Source organism: Labrus bergylta, chromosome 6, assembly GCF_963930695.1.
Source record: "Labrus bergylta chromosome 6, fLabBer1.1, whole genome shotgun sequence".
NCBI lineage: Eukaryota > Metazoa > Chordata > Actinopteri > Labriformes > Labridae > Labrus > Labrus bergylta.
The window spans coordinates 28,908,824-28,930,131 of NC_089200.1; the positions used below are offsets into that span (position 1 = coordinate 28,908,824).

Here is a 21,308-nt window from a genome sequence, read left to right on the forward strand (position 1 = left end):
CTGTGCCCAATTATCAATTAAGCCAGTTGCATGAAGCCCTGAGAGACGAATGTTCAGGTAGAGAATCAAAAAGAGAAAACTCACTTTTATAAGCAGAGCCGTCTGTACTCCGATATAGTCGATGAGCTGCAGCTGGGCTAAAGCCTGAAAAAGAAGAGGAGAAGATTAATATGGAAAAAATATCTGAGAACGAGTTACAGGTGGGACCGAACGGAGAAAGAAAGGCAATTTGGTTTCGATTAAGTGTCCTCTAAGCAGACAGAGACAAATTAATTCTTGTTATCTTTATTGATCCTAAGGAAGAAAAAAAAATGACATTCATATTTACGTGGTTGGTTGTTCCTTACGGGGAATACTTTCGACAACTATTACGTTAAATATTCTCCAAAGGCTGAATGAAATACTTTTGTTAGGTTCAAACTGAGTTATAACTTCAGAAGATTTTAATTTTAGAGTAACAAGTTTGCTTTGTTGTAGAAAACAAAGGGTGTAACATAACAATAACTAGAGGCTGACTTACAGCTCCTGTGAGAATTCCTTCAGGCTGCTGGTTATGAAACATACTTAAATTAATATGAATGCCTCTGAATGACCTATTTAAGCCAATAAGATCATCAGGAGTAGGATCCTCTGTTTCTATTTTGTTATAATAAATGCCGGAAACTGCTGCTACAGGGTTGGTGTTAGTGACATGATAGACAGCACGCTGCCTTATGTTTTTATATTTTCTATTGCACATATTCTTGATCAGTGAAACCATTGATTGGTAAAGAAAGCCGGTTTGATCTGAAACAAAAAACACATTTAAGCATGTCACACTTTGTCCACAGGGACACAGAAAATCATCACAAAGTTTAAAGTTCCTCACATGAGCTTTAAACTATGTCAGACTTACAGTGAATGGAAATACTGCTTCCTACTTTGGGATCCTGCTGGCAAGTGTTTTTGCAGTCTACTGCTTAAAGTTAGCTCAATGACTGTCTCCACTGTGTATTGTAAAGCGAGTGTAACAGGATGTAATGAGGTCTCACTTAGAGCAACCTCTAAAAGCCTCTGGATCAAATAATTGGTGTAGTCCTAAAGATAACACTAATGATGGGGAAAATAAGAGGAGGGAGAAACGTTCATTTGTTTGAGAAATGAGTCTGGAAATCATTCTCCATAGTTTATGAAGCTAAAAGGAGGAAAAAGATGACTTCAATGGCATCACTGTATCATTTCAAGATCAGCACTGAACCTTGCCTTTACATTACCTTTCAAAGTAAGGAAATAAAGTGCAATGACATCTGATATGCCCAAGTTTATTTGATGACCATTTTTACGTGGTAAGAATGACATCAACAGGCGCTGCATAGCCTAACAGTTATGTTGCACGCCCCATGTACAGAGGCTACGATCCTCATCGTATTGACCTCGGGTTCAAATCCGACCACAGCCCTTTAATATTTCCCTGAAGCTGGTTGTTGTCAGTGTTATTCTGAACTGTCTTATTTTGGATATGCAACATCATCAACAACAAGCCATGTCCACCTGAGCGTATCAGCTGTTGTGATAACGGATTACTGAGTGATACCTTTCAAAATACTAATTTGAGTTGTTTAGGCGACTTCATGAAACATATCGCCGATGAATGTTGACAAAAGATGAGACACATAAAGGTCAAGAGAAACGGTAGCCAGTGAGGGAGGAGAAGTACAAGGAAGAATTGATTCAGTGTATTACAGTCGTTTGTGAACAAACACTGGAGAAAAAAAAGGCAAAATGAATATAAACTAACCTGATACATATAAGTCAATTATTTCATCAGACTCAAACTAATATCTGTTGTTGCTCTTTTTGTGTTTTCCCTCCTATGTGACTGTGTTGATCTTTGATCCTTGTGTCAAACACTTACAGTTTATTGGCATTATAGTGTTTCTAATTTGTATTTCAGGGATTAGTCTGCTTCCCATTGACCCCTCTCTTCATGTAAACCTTTTGTTTCTCCTTTTAGATGTAAATGATTTGGCCAGTCTGCTCCTGGTTCCTTTCTCCCTTTTTTTCTGCCAAACTTGATAGAGATTAGGGAAACAACAGATCTGTCATCACACTGGAAATATGTTCATTATTCCATCTTTTAACTGGGGGGCTTATGGGTAAAGAAATGTTTTAGATGAATACTAGTAAATGTTGTCCCTACAGATCTTAGCACTGATCATGTTAGTCCAGCTAAACCCACATTCATCCAAGTCCTGGCTCACTTTTGATTTCTAATAATGACCTCCTGTGATGAGTGGAAACTAACAAGAGATCAGCATCACTTATTTTTTTGTGGAGCCCAAAATCTTTCGAGTAACATGGGGGGTAAATAGAGGCTCAAATACCTCCATCAAGACGAAGAGGCCGGCAAAGAAGAGTAACGTCGGCCACTCCACCCGGTGCAAGATGATCTCGAAGTCCTGAATGTCAGCCAGAACCAGGAGCCACAGGGCACCCAGGATGGCAATCCAACCTGAGAAAGAGAGAGAACAAGAAAGACCCTGTGACATTTCTCTTCACAGATACAAAAACACTTCCACATATATAAAAAAATGTTTAATGGTCGTATCCAGCAGACACTGAGCTCAGATTTATAACAAAGGGATAAATATTACAAGGGGCACAAGGGGATACTTACCAGACTTTTTAAAGTTGAAATAAAAAGATTTCCATCTGCTCTGTTCACTTAAATCTCTTTAATCACACCAATCAAAAAAAGGCAACCTTTATCAAATGGTACTGATGCTGCAATCTGCTGAACAGTGAAAACACTGATAATCAGATCACATTATGACGTGCTACTTGCCAAGAAAGAAGTATTTGGTCCGACTTTGTGAAACATGAATTATCACAAAAATCTCACCTCAACACATTCTAGTCTGGGGGACAGAAGTTTGCACAGACCTGGTCCTATTTATAATTAGAGAGATCTTGAAAGTGGGAAGAGTGCTCATCCACTTGGGAGAATTTGATTAAACAGGTGAGCAGTAGTTATTACATCGGCCGACTGATGGAGATTATGCAGAGAGAGAGAGCAACAGGAGGACACAAAGAGGTGAGTGACACAGAGATCGGTTAGAGACAAGCAGCGAGACTTTTAAGCAGCTGTTAACATGTTCAAATGTTCAGAGCTGGGCTACAAATGCATTTTTAAACAGGTGCTAATGGGCTGTCACGATACCCGAATTTTAACTTTGAAGCAATACTAGTAAAAAAATGTAATGATATCGATAACTGTTTGTAAGCCACAGCAACAACATAGAAGTCTTAGGCACCCAAAACTTGAGTATCTCTTGTTTTTCAAAACCAACCTGTGCTAAACATCGGTCTGACAGCCTGTGAATGATAGTCTGCTGTGTCAAGGCTGTTTGAGAGCAGCAGCTCTGACAGACGGCAGAGCAGACACACACATGATAGACAGAGTGAAGCTCAGCTGTACTAAATGAAAAAACAGCACCTCACTGCAGGATTTTCGCCAAGCTGCAGATGTGTTTACAGGTTCTATAAATTGTAACTGCAGCGAAAAAGAAAATCATTTATTTCTCTTATTTTCCCTTTGAGTGACAAAAAGAAGCAGTGTAGGAGGCAAAAAAAACCAACCACCGCTGCTCTCTCTCTTTTGCTCGCGGCAGCTTTGGGTTAAATATGACTGAAGACCTTGTTTTTTTTATCAAAAGCTTTGGTACTTTGTGTGAAACTATCGATCATAAAAATAATGGACATTGTTACGTTTTAGAGCAAATGGAATCAATAGCATCAAACATGTTGACAACCTCATAAGGTGACATCGCTTCTTTCTTTACATGCAGCCAAAGTTAGCTGGACATCTCTAAACAACTAAGCAATGGGAGAGAAAAATAAAAATACTGATGAATTGAAATGGATTTTCATTGTCAACTCTTATCTTATTTAAAACCACACAGTTCAGAGATTTTACTGCATAGTGTGCTTTAGTGACAATAATAATCATCATGTTTTTATCCAATTATCATCCAAGTTTTAGCTCACTTTTGAAATGCCAAATAAGAAATATGAATTTCGCTTTCCTTCGACAGATTTGGAGAGAACAGAGAATCATCCGGAGTGCAGATGTGAAAACGGCTATTGACAAGACGGATTGGCTCAGCATCAGCAGTATGGGGGGTGGCAGTAGCTCAGTCTGTAGGGACTTGGGTTGGGAACCGGAGGGTCGTCAGTTCAAGTCCCAGTGCGGACCATAATATGGATCATGGTCTGGTAGCTGGAGAGGTGCCAGGACACTTCCCGGGCACTGCCGAGGTGCCCTTGAGCAATTAATAAAGTACATCGAAAATTAAGTTGTGGGCGTGGTGAAGAGGGAGTTGAGCCTGAAGGTAAAGTTCTCGATTTACCAGTCGTGCTTCGTCCAAACCCTCACCTATGGTCATGAGCTGTGGGTAGTGACAGAAATAATAAGATCACTGATACAAGGTGCCTGATGAGCTTCCTCTGGAGGGTGGCTGGGCTCAGCCGTAGAGATAGGGTGAGGAGCTCAGACATTAGGAGGAGCTCGGAGTAGAGCCGCTACTCCTTCACATCCAAAGGAGGACATTTGGGCATGTGATTAGGATGCCTCCTCCCTTTAGAGGAGCACTTCCAACTGGGAGGAGACCCGGGGTAGAAGTCTGGGTTGACTTACTTCACCTGCTGCCACTGCGACCCGACCTCGGAAAGCAGAGGACACGGATGGAAAGAAATATAGATTGTACTTAACTAGATACACCTGATTCGTCTATGGGAGAATAAAGTAGAGACCTCCCCAGAAAGATGTCACTTTTTGATTGGTTATTTCAGATTTTATTCAGCAAAAGAACTCTTTCAACCCTTTTAGACTACACACTCACTTAATGTAAGTGAGAGCAATATTGAGGTGAATGGGTCTATTTGACAGATAGTCTAAAGCCTGAAGCTGAAGGGTAACTCGTGTACATCTTGAATGAGACCAAAAGGGCTGAGACAAAGTGTATCTGAAGACAATAACAAGGAATGAGAACATCTGTGGGTAAATGATCATTTCCCTAAGAAGTCAACTGAACTAAATTCAAACTTCCCTTTAAAATGACATTGTACCTTCGATTACAAAAACATACAGACAACTTAAATTAAATCACATTCTGTGAGTCTTTCAAGTAAAGGAGGTGACAAATAACATAAAGATGTCACTTTTATTTTCTTCTGTGCAGTAATATTTTCTGAGCCTGCATTCTCTTCAAACTGCAGATAAAAACCTGAAGAGCTCTCTGAACAAAAGGAGCTGTAAGGCAGGAGTGAGCAGTTTATGAAAGACTCATTTATCAAACACAAGACAACCATGATGAGAGAAGACATATGCAGCAACACATGTCTTGTAGCAGTTTTCTATATGATACAGAACAAAGGAAATGTTCAGTGGATCAAGGCCAAAGCCAAAAGATGAAGAGTTATGGGCTCTGACTCATGTTTCTGGTATTCTCATGAGCGTCTGGTCAGACAACAAACTTTGCTGTTTGAAGTGTACTTTTGCCTTGTCTAGATTTTAAATTGTCAAAATGAATGTGTGGATTGTAAAATCAATCTGTGAAATTAGAAGTTACATTTCTAATATTTAAATGTTTAAATATATCTGATGATTTATTTTTCAATACTTCCCTGCATTAAAATCTTTCATGAAACCTCTGCTGTAACCTGCAAAAGTATAAACACATCACAGGGATCAAATGACCAGGCAATAATCAGGCTGGAATTAAATCTTACTGTGCAGAGTTAATGCATTTTTAATGAGGATTAATTCATAAAACAGGAGTGAATGAATAGACCCTGCTGGCTGCAGTAGTCAGCCCTGACTGTGACCTGCATGCATTAATGAGAGCCGTGTTTAGACAAGCGCCTGTCCCTCCACAGAGAAAGAAAACATGCTGCTGCAGGGTCATTCCCATTTAATAAATGTCACACGGAGGTAGCCGAAGCAGCGGCTGTAATTAACCGAGCATGTTTGGTGGCTGAGTGGCCTCGGCAGCATTGGGAGAAGATGACAGGGGGTGTATGAAAACGGCCATCTTGATATAGGGATAGTGTTAGCATTAATGGTGAGTCAAAATATCCTGACAGGATGAACACATGCAAGCTAACAGAGGTGGAGACTTTACTGTAATTTATATAGGAACAATATGAGGTTAGGAGGATTTTTGATACTTTCCAAAAGTTTTAAAAACAACATGATTGCTTTTGTTTTAATGATTTAAAGTCTCCCAAAGTACTGAAGCTTTAGAGAGTACAGATCTTCAGTATGGGTTATGGGTTCATGTAAACTAAAAATGTGCAACAAGTGTAAGAGAGAAAACTGTTAGCAACATTTCAGCAAAACATTGCTAACGTATTTGTGCGATTTAGACAGTGTGCAGGAGTGGTACGGTAATTAAAAACAATACATTTCAAAAACTTTCTAAAGACTGATGCACAAAATCTCAAACAATGGCTGTCAACCACAGACCATATCCCTGTGATGGAGAATCTAACCTACAGGTTGAAAATGAAGAAGGATCATTGAGCAAAAGGCTGAGGGAAATGGTTAATAAATTTAAAAAAATAACTCAGTCTACAGGGGCTTGGGTTGGGAACCGGAGAGCAAGTCTCGGTGCAGGCTATGTCTGGAAATTGGTCTGGTCGCTAAAGAGGTGCCAGTTCACTTCCTGAACACTGCCGATGTGCCCTTGAGCAAGGCACCAAACCCCCCACATAGCTCAGAAGGGCTCCCTGTGGGCAGCCCCCTCAAACCCCCATCTCTCCATTAGCATGTGTGTGTAACATGACTCAACAACAAAGTGTAAAATAGAATTTCCCCTCATAAGATTAATAAAGTTTGTCTTCTTCTTCTAATGGTTTATGATCTTTTCTGGAGCGTTTACAACTACGAGATAATAATTTTAGTTTTATTAAAGGTACACTTTGTTTCTTGAGTCTTAGTACGGCCTTTCTCTGCCGCGTGAGATTTAAAACCACTTTTAAAAGTGTATGGTATTAATGTATCAAAGTGCATGCTCTAGATTCCTGGAACACTTTCGATACAAAGGTTTGAAATTTAAGCTTTTGAATATATGTAGTGCGGTCTAAATGCAGCTCAGTATCCATGTAATTTGTTGGTTGCCTTCTCTAGTCAGCCCATTATTTGGTGTCATTTCAATGCAAGCAACAGAGGAAGGCGATTTTCATAATTACACGACAGAACCTATAACCACACAGCGGGGCCTGTAAAGTTATAATGAGGTAGTGCTGCACTTACCCAGATCAAGATGAATGCTGGGAACAAAGGAGTTGACAAAGAACATGAAGATCACAACTCCAAGGACAGACAAGCACTTCACCAAGAGCACCTTGTCACTTATTTTGTGCTGTGGAGGAGAAAAATATATAATCTTTTATCATATAACCACCCACACTTCTCTTAAGTGGAGTTTTTCAAAGACTAGGCCAACTTCATTATTGTGATAACATCAATGCAGCGGAGTCGCATGAGTGACAAATCCGTCTGAGGTGAAGGATGAAAGCTCACCTTCTTTTTCAGTTCTTGAATGTTTTGTTCCCAGTTCTTATCTTCTTGAGAAATTTGTCTGTCAGACACAAAAAAAATGCAATCTCATTTTCATTGTAGTTTTTCTTCCTATTGAACAGCTGGTATTCAAAAAACATTAAGCTATAGACCAGTCAGCAAACAGTAGTCATGTCAACTAAACTAGTCAGTGTCAAAAAGTGTTCATTGAGGTGCATTTTTGGTACAACTGTCATATCCACTGGAATGATAGCGGGTGGGGAAATTGCTCTTTTCAGACAAAAGAAGACTTTTCTGGGATTCATTTCAAATATCTGCTTTACAAACTTTGTCGATTCGAGGTATTGTTTCCTTTCCCTAAGAAACATAAATACCTTGTTTTGTTCTTAGTGCAGATTGATATGCATACTATTTGAGCTGTGCTTTTTTTCTTCAGTCTTGCAGTAAACTCGGCTTTACTTTGTTTCTTTCCCATGTGCAGTGCTGAATAATAAATCCCCTAAGGTAAATCTTCAAAGCGTCCCATGCCATACCTGTAGAAGAAGCTTTTGGGGCATTAGTTTCTATGTGAAAAGTTTATTTCAGTCATGGGTTTTTATAAGCCCTGTTTGAGAAAAATGTGATGTGCAATTAGATTGTTCATTATTGAAATCATTACATGAAGTGCACTAAATACACAATTTTATAAGACTGCACTTAAGCAACAACTCTCAGTCTTTTTGCTTATTTGATTTCCTTATTCTTTTTAAAATAAAATGTACACCGATTAATCTGAGAGTATCTAGCTTGATTTTCTGAAAAACTAGACTTGCATATATGGGCAGGGAAACATCATTACAAAGAACACAGAATTATTTTGGTCGTTCATAAAGCTCCAACAATGTCATCATTTTCTGGACTAATGAGCATGTGTTTCTGTAAGAGGTGATCAAACTGTTCTTAACAATGACAGCTGTATTGTGTGTTTTCAGAGTTTTGTTTGACCTTTGGAAGGTTTTCATCATCTTGCGGAGCAGATTTTCCAGGTTGAGGACTTTTTGCATCAGGAGACATTTCACAGCTGTCTCTTCTCTGCTGGCGGGGTTAATGCGCTGAGCCGTCTGCCTCCAAACCAGGATCTCATGCTTGAGTTCTGAAGGAAACAGGACAAATAGAGTAGGAGAGAAAACCACCTGTTTAGTGCATGTCAAACACATGGACGGCTCAGTGGTAAAGCTCACAAACAGCCTGAAGCACAGGGGATTTTGTTGATAACGGCACCTACAGCTGAGGCTCACAAAGGGGATATAAAGATGTTTTCACTTCAGTCAATATGCTGAGAGCCCCTATAGAGGGGCTAATGCAGCCAGGCGATGGGCGCATTGACCAGCTCAGGAAACAGCCAATGTCGAAGCAGAGACACAGCCTGAGGGAGCTGGACGCCTGTGTAGATATCAGTAGTTGTCATCCTCTTGCAGGAAGGTTGCTAGGTGACCTTAATAGGATCTAACTGGCACAGGGATAAAAAAACATTTCTGTAAGCGAATCTGCACAATTACCAGTCGTGGCGGTGGCTTAGGAGCTGATTTAACTGCATGCACGGTGAGGTCGGCCAGGTTGGCGGAAGAAGCGGGAACTCCGTAGGGTGGGATTTACTGATGGGCTATCAGGCCTGCATTGAACGGCTGCTGCAGTGATCGGCAGCAGCTTCCCTCAATCTGCCAGAGTCTCAGTGTGACAATACAGCTCTAAACAGTCACTCTTCCTCGCACCCTGAATGGGAGCGTTGTTGACTTCTGGGAATCTGTTTTAATGATCTTCAGCTGAGGTTCTCCGAGGGGGGGTGGGGGGTGGGGGGCACTGTTGGATTGTGGGTAAACACTGATAAGAGGTGACTGCGTTTCTGGGAGAAATGCAAACAATTCCACACAAATATTCCTGTTTTGTTAGTTTGCCCATTATCTACAGACTTGCTGTCTCATATGTAAAAGTCTTTTCCATGGGAGAGAATTTAGGATGGAGGACACAGCTACCACCAAAACTAATCACACCCAGGGGGTTTTAATGTTACTAAAAAATATTGAACTACCACGAGAAAATATCTAGGCACTGTTAAAGGAGACATATTATGAAAAATCCACTTTTACAGTGTTTTTGAACATATATTTGGGTAACCTGCTTGTCTACTGACCCACAAAAAGTTATATAAACTCATCCAGTCTTCATAAGTCATCAACGATGTTTAATGGTGGTATTTATACAGATTTAGAGGGGAAACATTCACCATTACTGTTTTTGTCTTTGTTGTTTGTGCACTGATTTTGCAACAATATGACAATACAAATGTACTCAGAAGTTGTGAAGAATTTATGCCCCCATACCAGAAAACCAATTATACAGCCAAATGTTATACACAAGTTCTAAATCTACATGCAATTTCACACCCAGACCCTCCCTCCTCTTCTTATCCAGTAGAATCTTCTCACCATCTAACAAACCGCCTCACCTGTTCTCCATTTCCTCACCCAATATATAAACTTGTGCATGTCATAAAGAACTTGTAAAGAACGTGTATTTGATTTATTTCCTCTAACAGTTTCTGATCTTGTCTATAACTTTCACATCCTGCCTCAGCCAAACTTTTATTTGGACTTTGTTTGCATGTCTAGAGATTTGTTACATCATTCTTTTCTAATTGAAGACTCTTAAATGTATTTTCTGCCTCTTGAGATGCTGCTCTTGGATCTACAACAGACTGTTTTTAGAGCATGGACAATATAGTAAGATGGACAAAAAAACAGCCGCCTGGGAGTGAAGCCAGTATATCTACAGCTCCCTCTGCTGACTGGCTGCAGTACAGGTCATAAATCCCACCCCCTCCTTGTTAACAGATTGTTCATAGGTCAAACTATAGTACCAATATGGGGGTGTTTAATGTATGATTTTACAAAGACGTGCTTGTTTTCTCCTAAGAATGTATAGCTCATAGCCTATCTTGGTATGAATAACACCTTCTTAATACTTTTAATGCAGCTCTGAAAACTCGTACTTTGAATCAATCTCCTCAGTGTGGACATGAAGAAATCATCCCAAATTATTGATAGAAGCATATTCATGTTTCGAGATTTTCATTGGCTACAAGAAACATCGGTCATCGGCACAGTTGTGTTCAAATGGCCATCAGAACAGGTGCAAAAAAACAAGAACAAAACACAATCAGTCAAGGATAGGCAAAAATCGACTTTGTAAATTCTCTTGAAACACTCAGCCCACTCTGACTTGCTAGCCCTGTTAGACTTACCATAACCTTTTTCACTAACCTCATTTTCAAAGTTTTTACTTGCATTTAAATCCTTTCAAAAGCCTTTGAAATAATTATGTCAATATAGCATAAACGTCTTATCATTTACATCATTACTACTTGGAAAGTCCTCCCCTCTATTAACTATATTGCCATAATCAAAAAAAATGCTCATCTGAGACCACAGGGTTTGATTTGTTTGGATGCAATATATTGAAAATCACCTGAGACAGGAGTGGGGGCTTAAATTCAGAGGGCAATATACATCATATGTTGGAGACAGCGGTCATACTGCAGACTTAATGAGGTTTCACTGAGGTCGCTGCATTGCCTGAGAAGGTGAGTAGCACTGGTGAGTGGGGAATATGTGCACCGCTGTTTTTATGGGTTTATAGACTCCATAATATTAATCAAAAGCAATCATACATGATTTTAGATTGTGCCACATCCAGAGCAAGACTGCAATTTACGTTTCATTCCCATGACAACTTAATTACTCCCTGCACAACATCACCCTTCATCACTGTTATATAGAATAGCTGCAAGATAGAAAAAAAAATCTTCACTCACCAACTATTTCAATGGACTCTTTGTTGTAGAGTTTTTTGTTCCAGTAGAGCATCCGCAGGAAAGGAAATGAGGTGAGAAGGACGAGGCAGATTCCGAGAAACATGTAGCCTGTGAAGCTGGCAAAATCAATTCCCTGAAAGACAAAGAATAATAATGTGTAAGACAATGACAAAGTTTTTTTAGATTAAGAGGCAGAGTTTTATTAGATATACATAAGTTCTTGTACCAAGAAATCAGTTTTGGAAACAAAAAAAGTTTGACATGTACAGAAACAACATAGAGTCGGGTGCTCCAATTAGAAAGCACCGACTGACAAAGTGTTAACTGAACCACTCTATCGCAGAAAAAGGTCCAAAGTGAAAATGTCTTTTGTCCCAGGTTTCAACTTTAAAAATGTACCAGAAGTGATTTATGTGCTTCAGTACTTTTTATGAAATCTGCCTGTGAAAACTGAAACTGAACTATTTTTAATATACAGCAACAGATATTCATGAACAATAGGAGATACAAAATGCTACGACTGATCAACCAATAGGAATGTTCATTGCTGCAAGCCCCAACCAATGAGTTCTGTGTACTCATCAAAATACTCTCTCCTAAGCAGAGACTTATTGGAGGTCATAAAATGAACCTGGACCTTTAAGGAAGAGTTTAGAAATTTTGTAGAGGGATTTTTTTTAATGCCATTACAACCAGAAAAAAAGTCTCACCGGTATATAAGACACATTCTGTTTTTGGTCGTCTCCCAGGGGGAAAAAACAACGTGCAGTGCCTGTGCAGCTGTGTAGCTCTTTGTAGTAGCATCAATTTTCACCATGTGACATGCGGAGTTCCCAATCCTACTAGCTACCAGTACAATAGTTGAGCTCTCAGCCTACAGTAACGTTTATAGTTAGAAAGTACGGATCCACAGCTGGTCACTTGAGGAGTCCATAGGGTATATTTACTACAGTATACCACCGTTTCCTTTAAAGGCATAATTATGACCCAATGAGGGAAAAAATTGATAAGCTAAGCTTGTATACCAGCATGCGGACGATTATAATACACACTATATCGAGGTGAATTTTCAATCGCGTCAAGTGGCATATAGTGGGTGATAATGGCAGCTCTATTTGTGGTTGTGACAGCGCATGTCTCTGCATTTCATACTGGTATTGGTTACATCAATATATAATAAGCAGCCCATTTTTTAGATAAATAAATAGGTCCTTAATGTGTATCTTATACATTGGATTATACTGTACTTGGCGACAGTGAGTAAGTTATCTACGGTAGTTAGTTGTCAACATGGACCCGTCTTAGAAAAGCCAGGGTTTTAGGAGAACAGCTGTTGGAAGGGCTGCAGCAAATCTAAGTCACCTTAAAAATAACATCAGTTAAAAGGAACACTTTTTTAAATATATTTTCACATTGGAAAATGCTATCATGACTCTGCATCTGTATTACAGCTAATTGAGTCAAAACGTTCTGTGAGCTAAGACTAACATTAAATTTTACTTTAACTCAGATCTGAACTGTCCCTTTTCATTAGACCCTGGTCCCTGACTGAGAATACACAAACTCCTATTGCATGAGGGGAAACACTTTCAATAGAAATGCAGCTGTTGGAAGGGAAGAACCCTGATGTGGGTGTAACCACTATTGCTATATGAAGCCCAGATGTTAAAATGAACACAGTGGCATTATGTGAATAGGCGTTACAATACGTAAAAGTTAATATCACAGGGCAGTCATAGGAAAGTACAAAAAGACACTAAGAATGTGATCATAGCACATAAAGGGGTGATGATAATAGCATCCTCAAGGTTTTACATGCCCCTCCAAGCTGTAGACGGAAATGGAGCACATCTTACTTGCTGCATGAGTAAAAAGACCAAAGCCTCCGGCTGAGGCTGTCCTCATAATGGAGAGCTAATCTTTCCCAGAGAACACAATTTTATCAGATACACCTTTGGAAATGTGTCCCTCTCTAATTATTATAACAAGTTTGAGGTGAAATGCATAGTCGTATAACAGACAATAACAGACATTCTTTTGCCCCTGCCTCTTTCTACCACAATACAATAAAACACACAAAATGAGTACATCAGCCTCTCAGCAACCTGAGTGGCTTTTATAAAACAAGAGCCTCTAAAAAAAGAAGAAGATTGATTCATACTGTCTCTATTCCTTATACTTCCACATAGTAGAATAGAGCAGAATAGTCATGAAACTGTTGAACAGTGACCTCTACAGGATTTGTTATTTTTCAAGTTGCAACAAAAGTCTGAATGAAGGGGGAGGAGGGTTTGGTATATTTAACCCTGCAGCAGGACAAAGAGGAAAAATATTCTCAGACACGGCCTTTAAGATCTGAAATATCAGATATAGAGTATTCAATTAAGTCCGAGTGTGCAAAAGATGGTAAACATCTCATCAAGTCTGCAGTAGATTAAATGCAAAGGTCCCTTTCATGTCACACAATCCATAATTCTATCACTATGTCGTCTCATTGCCTCACTCATACAGCACACCGCTCTGCTTTATTCATGCCTCCATAGAGACCTGCTCTCGCAGTCTGCTGTGACCCTCAGGGCAGCCTGGTGGGTTGAAGAGAACTGCTCATGCTCAAGCAAGCTTGATAAAAATGAATACTTGAGCCTCTCCTAGATGGAGTTTTTGATCCTGATATGAGAGCAAAAACACAACAGATTACTTGGGCTGTAATCTGGGGTTGTCTCACGTACAATTTTGTGCTATTTCTGTCTTCATTTTTATTTCAGCCTCATGCCTAACTCCTATGCAAACCTGAATAAGACTTATGTTGTACCTTTAAGACACAAAGCAGCTGTTCATTGGATATCCGCAAATTTAGACCTGCTGACTACTTTCTTACTGTTTTAGGTCACACTGTCAACAATATGGCTGTAGCACTTAACCACATGAAGGAATGTAGTCAACTATTAAGCTTAAGTAAGCTCCACCTCAGCTGCCAGATCATTTTCGACATCGTTTGTGCACTTGTTTTTTTCACTCATTTAAAAAAAGGTGGATGCTCTGCAACATGTTCTGCAGACGGTGAGGAGAATATTATGAACTAGGGAGCGCACTCTGCTGGACAAACTCTATGATGACACCATTTCTAAAACCACAGAGCACTGTTTTGTGAGATATCATCATATCATTGATTTGGGATGTTATAAAAATCTCACTTGAAACAAAAAAAAAGAAAAGAAAAAAAAAATTACTTTTATCTTTGTCCCAATTCAAGACACATTTTCCCGATCACTAGTGGTAAGAAGCAAAACACAAGACTGCAAACGGCTAATTGACGTCAGTTTTTCCATGTGTTTGCTGATGTTATGTATCTCTGTTTGCAGCCATTATTGACCCTGTTGTGTTCATGTTTCAGGGGCCAATGTCGACCACTCTACTGACCGGTTGGAGAAGATCCACTTGGCATGGAGAGTCACCAGTGTCCCTCAGTGACATCATACCAAAATGAGATTGAGATTTTGTATGTGCCATGCTACTTCGCTCTGTGACAACTCAAACACAAGGACACTCTTTTGAGTGCAGAAATGCATACTTCACAGCCAAGCTGTTCTTTCTATTTCTGGATTCCCCCTCAAAAAATCCCCTCAACACAAACAAGCAAGCATGCAAACAAACAAAAACTCGCAGCCAAGCAAACCATGCATGCCCACACAAGCTGTCCTTATCAGAGGCCAGACATGACTGGATGAACGCGCTGCCGCCGTGTCCCCTGCTCTTCTGTCACCTGGGAAACCGAGCCAAGACAAACTGGACAGCAGGCCTCGGGAGCCCAGTGAAACAGGATGCTACTGTACACTGGAGGAGACCACATATTGCTGCACCCGCAAAGGGCTGAAATGTCACACGCCACCGACAGATGCCACATCAAGCAGCCGGGAAAATGTCATGTCTTCTAGTGGTGCAGCTTTTTGCCCCTCCGAGCATAAGACGAGTGAAGGTTATGAGAAGAGCCTAAGTCATTGCCCTTTTCAGACGGCGACAGGCTTCTCTGATTAACCGAGGGAAATGTTCTAACCGCTGTTTACTTTCGTCATAATCTGCCGACACGTTGAAAACAGTAAAGGAAGATCTGCTGCTGAATGTTAAAGTTAAATAATTTCAAATTATTAAGTGTAAGGCAGTTATCATTTGGAGCTGTATATCTGTACTTAATGGAGATTAAAACCTACAACTTTTCAAGACATGGACCAGCCATAAGAGGAGGAATATTTTTTTTTTGTTCATTTATTGCATTCTAAAAATTAAGTCAGAAATAAGTTTGAAATGAGAGAATAAGCGACATGACAAGAAGATCACTTGAGGAGAATTAAAAAAAGATAGGGACAAAACGTCAAGATTTAAGACTGTTAAGGAAGGATAAACTCAAAGTTAGAAATACAGTTCAAATGCCTATTAAGTAAAAAATGCTAAGTTAATTAGAGAATTCTAATACTTTCATAATAAACTTTAAATCTTGACGTTATTCCAGAGATTGTTGCTGTTAATGCGAATGGGATAATAGAGACCTTTACTGGTTCATTATTTTGAATGAAAATTAATAGTTTGACTCCTGCTTCAAATGCAAATGTACACTGAGTGTCGTTCACCTTAACAAAAAGGTGATGTAGACGCAGCAGAGACAGAGAGACCTGCGCTCATATTACAGCGCAAAAAGGTAAATGACAAATGGACTTGAGCTTGTATAGCACTTTTCTAGTCTTCTAACTACTCAAAGTGTTTTCACACCGCACTTCACACCCTGATGCTATGCTAAGTGTCCATCAGTATTAACATGTCACTGACAAAGCAGCGGGAGCAAATTGGGGTGAAGTGTCTTGCCCAAGGACACATTGTACATGTGGCTGAAGGAGCTGGGGATCGAACCCTGACCTTTTGTTTGAGAGACCTTGTTGAGTTATTCACACTATGTGGAGACGTAGTAATGGTAGACTAAACACACGCCTATGTGCTCAAGTATGACAACATCTGGCTAATATTGTGCAAATATTAAATGTAGTGTGTGCGTGTTTGCATTCATCGTGTTGCCTAATAGATGCCTTCATATGCATAGTGGTGTGTGATTTGAGCTTGATGGGCTCCGGTGATTTTGGCAGGGTGGGTCCAGAGAGGGGCCAGAGAGGAGATAATTGAACCTTGATTGGCCACCAAAAATCAACTATTGGGCGCATGGTTGCAACTGAAGGCGAGCTGCTTTTTGCATTTCAACGCGACAGATTTCCAGGATATTTTATATTCAAAAAGAAAATACAAGTATTTTGAAAATGTGATCAATCCAGATTCATCCAAGCATCTAATATGATTGATCAGAAAACATTTATTACTGACAGCATTACTCCAAATTCAAACTAATAACAAAAACATATTTTTATTATTGTTTCATCACAAATAAATGTAAAACACAAAGGGCTTATTTGATATTCAATGAGGAACCAAATGAATTTCTACAGTACACAGAAAAACAAGATTACATCACCCTGATTATGATGGCACAAATATCTAGATTGTCATCAACCATCCAACACTCAGAGAGGGGTCCATGTGGAGAAGGGCTGACTGTCAGTTACATGCTTTCACACAGGATTGCATCAGGAGTGACACTGTCTCCTTCACAAGTTTAATCCCACTGTAATCCCAAAGAGAGGGACTCCAATGTGCCCAGGCATGCCACTTATATACTGTATGTGACGAGAGCCACACCAACACAAGCTGCTGCTGCTGCTGCTCCTGAGGTGTGTGACATGTTTCAGATAGGGGAAGGGGTGGGGGCACTACTCCATACAAGAGGGACTTATAGAGCAGCTGGGATTCTCATAAGAATGTATGAACTGTATGACATCTAATATTAAAGTATGAACCAAACTGAAGGCAGACCCAAAGCCAAGGTTTATGGTTCAGTCTTCAAATGATATGCAAATATAAAAAGACTGCCACTTATCTGATCAAGGCGCTAAACAAGAATAAAAAACAATCAGTTGAATCACATGGGGCTGCTTGATATAGAGCTTTTTCTAATCATTTATTGTTTCTCAGCTCAGCACCACATCACATTCGTATACCAGCCAAACATGAGCGTCGTTTGTTACCTGTAAGATGCATAATGAGGATCTTTTTTTCCATTTATCTATGAGGGCACTCACTCTTTCTGCTCCGTGAGAGTGGTGAGAGAATCTAGTCACTGCAGTCAGGTGTGTGTGTCTCTGATTGGCTTTGATTAAGCCCAGGTGTGGGGAGTTTTCCTATACCATGAGTCTCCAGTGCTCTGTGCTGACTCATTATCTCACCTTCAGAGGTACTGAGAGGTTCTCCCTGTGGTTTCTCGAGTGGTTGTGTGTATCCACGTATAAACACAAACGAAGAACTTTCTACATAAGATTTCCGTTGCTGGTCTCCCAGTGTTTAACTTGGGGTGCTGGATAGTTTTGTGTCTACTCCAGTCTTTTGTGTTATCAAAGGTCTCCCTGGCAGCCTTGGCTTTTTGTTTCGTGTTTTCTGGGTCTCCTGGACAATTTTGGTTTTGAGTCAGCTGCTTGGCAGCAGTGGTTTAGTTAATCCTTTTCGGTGCCTTATTTAGGTTAGGAAGCCTGTTGTGGCTCTAAACAGTTTTGTTGTTTCTTCCCCCTTTCCAATCTATCACTATTGCGATTTTGTGGTTATCCTTCTAGGATAACTTTGAGACACCCCTGGGTCCGCACTTGCGTCCCAATCCCCGCCTCCTTCCTGACATTATCTGCTTTATTCATTAAAACACACATTAACTTTGCTCTACGTACAATCACCCAGACCAGAGATTTGTCCTAGGAAATAAAGCATTGTCCATTTGACTGATGACTCAAACTTTAGGTGGCAGCCACCTCGACTTCCGGTGTAGCCAAAACAGAATTACAGTTACAGTGACATTAAATATGATTTTGCCTAACTGAAGCATTATTGTTTCAGCTGTGCAATTATTCTGAATTTGACAACATAAAAACAATGAATCCCCTGTTATAATATTAAATGTTTGAAACAAGAGACATTATAGATTAAAGGGAGTTTGACCTGCTATAATTTAGACACAGGTGGAACAATCTGGACAATATTTTTGCTGTTTCATCAAAGCTGCTACTTCTTTTCACCAAGCTTCATAAAAATGGGAATAGTAGTCCATAATCCAAGAACAAACAAACAGAGAGATCCATGAATAAACATTCAAGTGCACATAACCTCCATGACGGAGAGAGAAAGTAAAATCCTGTAAATGGCGGCTGTAGGAAGCTGAAATATTGTGTAACATTGGTACTCTAAAATAGGAAGGTGTTAACACTTGTTTTCTTTGCTATTCTGACATTTTTTATTCATGTGATTTATGGCTGCAGCAGCAAAAAATACAAATTGTTTTCACTGCAACAACATCTTCATTTATCACCTGAACATCAACATAAATAAGAGTCATGAATAAGGACTGTAAAATACACTGAGAGCTTGTGCTTAGCAGAAATCTCACATGAACAACCTGCAAAAACAGAAGGTCTACGATGCATACACAGCATACTTCTAAATGTCTGTATCTACGCTGTGAGGTTATTCACTGCAGGAGCTGTGATAGGTCATGAATGTCAGAGAAGGAATACGGGGGCTTTAGAGAAACTGTATGCAACAACATGACTAAAATGCTGTTCTGTGAAAGAACGACTACTCAACACACACTTCCACTTCTCTGGGATCTTTTTGACTTCCTGTGTAAAGTGTCTCGGAGTACATTCAAAAGCACACTTCAAATAAAAATCATCATAATGTTATGTGTTCTCTACCCAGTGCTTTTACATTAACCTACTTTACCTTTTTACTTCAAGTAAAAAAGCCTCACAAAGGAGATAGAAACATCAACAGAGTGCTTCAGGAACACAACTTTCAGAAAGAAAAGTTCAGTAAGCGCTCCAATGTTAACCATGAAACCTTTACAAAACTGTTACTGATGAAAATAATGAGACTTTTGTTTTAGAGATCTGGATCTCACATCCATTTAGCATCTGATTAAGCACATTTGAGGTACAGCTAATCTACAACTACATTTCTGTTAAGGTGACTATAACCTCACATATAGTTAGCTGCCCTTCATATTATAGTTCTACTGGTATATAAGACGCAGGCTGCTTTGGGGGGTCTCCCAGTGGGTAATAAGGTTTAAAATGGCAGCGTCCATATTTACTTTTTTCAGAATCTTCCAATGTCTCTATAAACCTAATTTAGTTTTACCAACTCGAAGAATCTCACTCATAATGCTTTTCCTCAGTTCATAGACCTGACTCTCCCTGACCACAGAGAGAATAAATAAAGGACGATTAGTGACATTAATACAGCCATAAGATGTGTTTCTCAATTTGTCAGTCACCTGTCTCATGTGTGCAGCTTGAACAGCCATTGTTCCTTCACCTTATTATGAGTACAGGGGGGTGAGGGTTAGGAAGAACAGCATCATGTTCACCTTACTAAGCATCTGGTTCATGTGTCGGATTACAGCAGTTGCATTATATTAGAGCAAGTTTAGGCATTAGAGCTGTGAAAGTGCTTACTTCTCTGCGCAGGTCCTGATTTGATACTATAATCACATTGGGTGGATCACCGACAGCTGTGGCAGCCCCTCCAATGTTGGTGAAGATTACTTCTGCAATCAGGACATGTCTGGGGTCTAGATTAAGCACCTCACACAACCTGCGGAATCAGATAAGAGACAGAAAAGCCCTTTAGCCCAGATTAGATTGGGACGTGTGGGAGAGAGTAATATAGCAATATAAAAAAGATATTGGAAGATAAAAAGAATTGGTCCTTTAACATGGTGGCTGTACAGGATATCCCCCATGCTGCCCTGATAACAGGTTGGAGCACCGTTTTTCCCAAGATCTGTGTTGTGTTTATCTGCTGTCTAATTTCAGACGACTCAAATATTATCAAGATTCTGACCTGCTGGCAACAAACGTGGACTTAATAATGGTTCTCTGTTTGGACTTGACTCAAGAGCAGATAATAGACCACAATGGGGGAGAGTAAGAAGTGGGCGGGGCACATACTCTTGATCTGTGAGACAGGAGGAAATTGTAGCTTCTGTGTTGCAGATCTGTTTTTATGGATTTAACATCTGTTTGTCGAGGCTAGGATGCATTCAGCTTGTTACAGAGAGAAGGATGTGATCCATCAGCTGTCAACTTTAAAAAATAATTTAGGTCTGCAGGGTAGGAACCCTACCCTATACAAGAACTTTGAGTCAAAAGGTGAGAAAAGTAGTTAAGTTATAGATATATATTCCTGTTTTTAACTTTCTAAATTTACTGTAGCAAAAAACAGAAAACAGAATCAATGAAGTTTCTGATTAATAATAATAAATTATCTGGTTTACAATAAATGTAAAGCTGCAGGCAGCAGTCAGGGGGGTCAGTTTGACAGAAAGAGTGGAGACAGCTAGCCCGGATATTACTGAATCAAGTCACACCACATCCTTCTGCTCACTAAGTAACATAATTATATCATTTTTATTTCTCCATATTTGAAAGCAAAGCGTCACTCTTTTTCAAGTCTAAGCTTCAGGTAAAGAGGTTATTTGTATGATTTGTTTATGTTTATGCATATCATTATACCTTTACATATTATTTTTAACAGACATTTTATTATATTGAACTCATGTAAGCATATTTAAGTGTAGGAATTACATTAACATAAAATGTCTTGATCACTGAAATAATGAGTTAAACTAGAATATTAAACTGAAAGTAACACTGTGTCCTAACAGCACGAGAGCGTTGAATGTCACGTTCGCACGCTCGCTGTCCACATCCGTTTAATATTTAATTCTCTACTCTGAGAATTTAGTTTCAAGGCAAAAAA

At 39.6% G+C, this 21,308-nt stretch overlaps 1 protein-coding gene across 1 annotated transcript in view; it reads right to left on the minus strand.

Moving 5' to 3' along the window:
- Positions 1-21,308, minus strand: part of oca2 (oculocutaneous albinism II) — a 59,936-nt gene that overhangs the window by 17,183 nt on the left and 21,445 nt on the right. Inside the window, exons 14-20 of the mRNA XM_020633087.3 lie at positions 20,003-20,141; positions 11,412-11,544; positions 8,546-8,693; positions 7,565-7,622; positions 7,295-7,403; positions 2,364-2,491; positions 85-144 (exon numbers count right to left, since the gene is read on the minus strand). Coding sequence (XP_020488743.1) covers positions 85-144; positions 2,364-2,491; positions 7,295-7,403; positions 7,565-7,622; positions 8,546-8,693; positions 11,412-11,544; positions 20,003-20,141 — 775 coding nt within the window. The remainder of the gene's footprint in view (positions 1-84; positions 145-2,363; positions 2,492-7,294; positions 7,404-7,564; positions 7,623-8,545; positions 8,694-11,411; positions 11,545-20,002; positions 20,142-21,308) is intronic.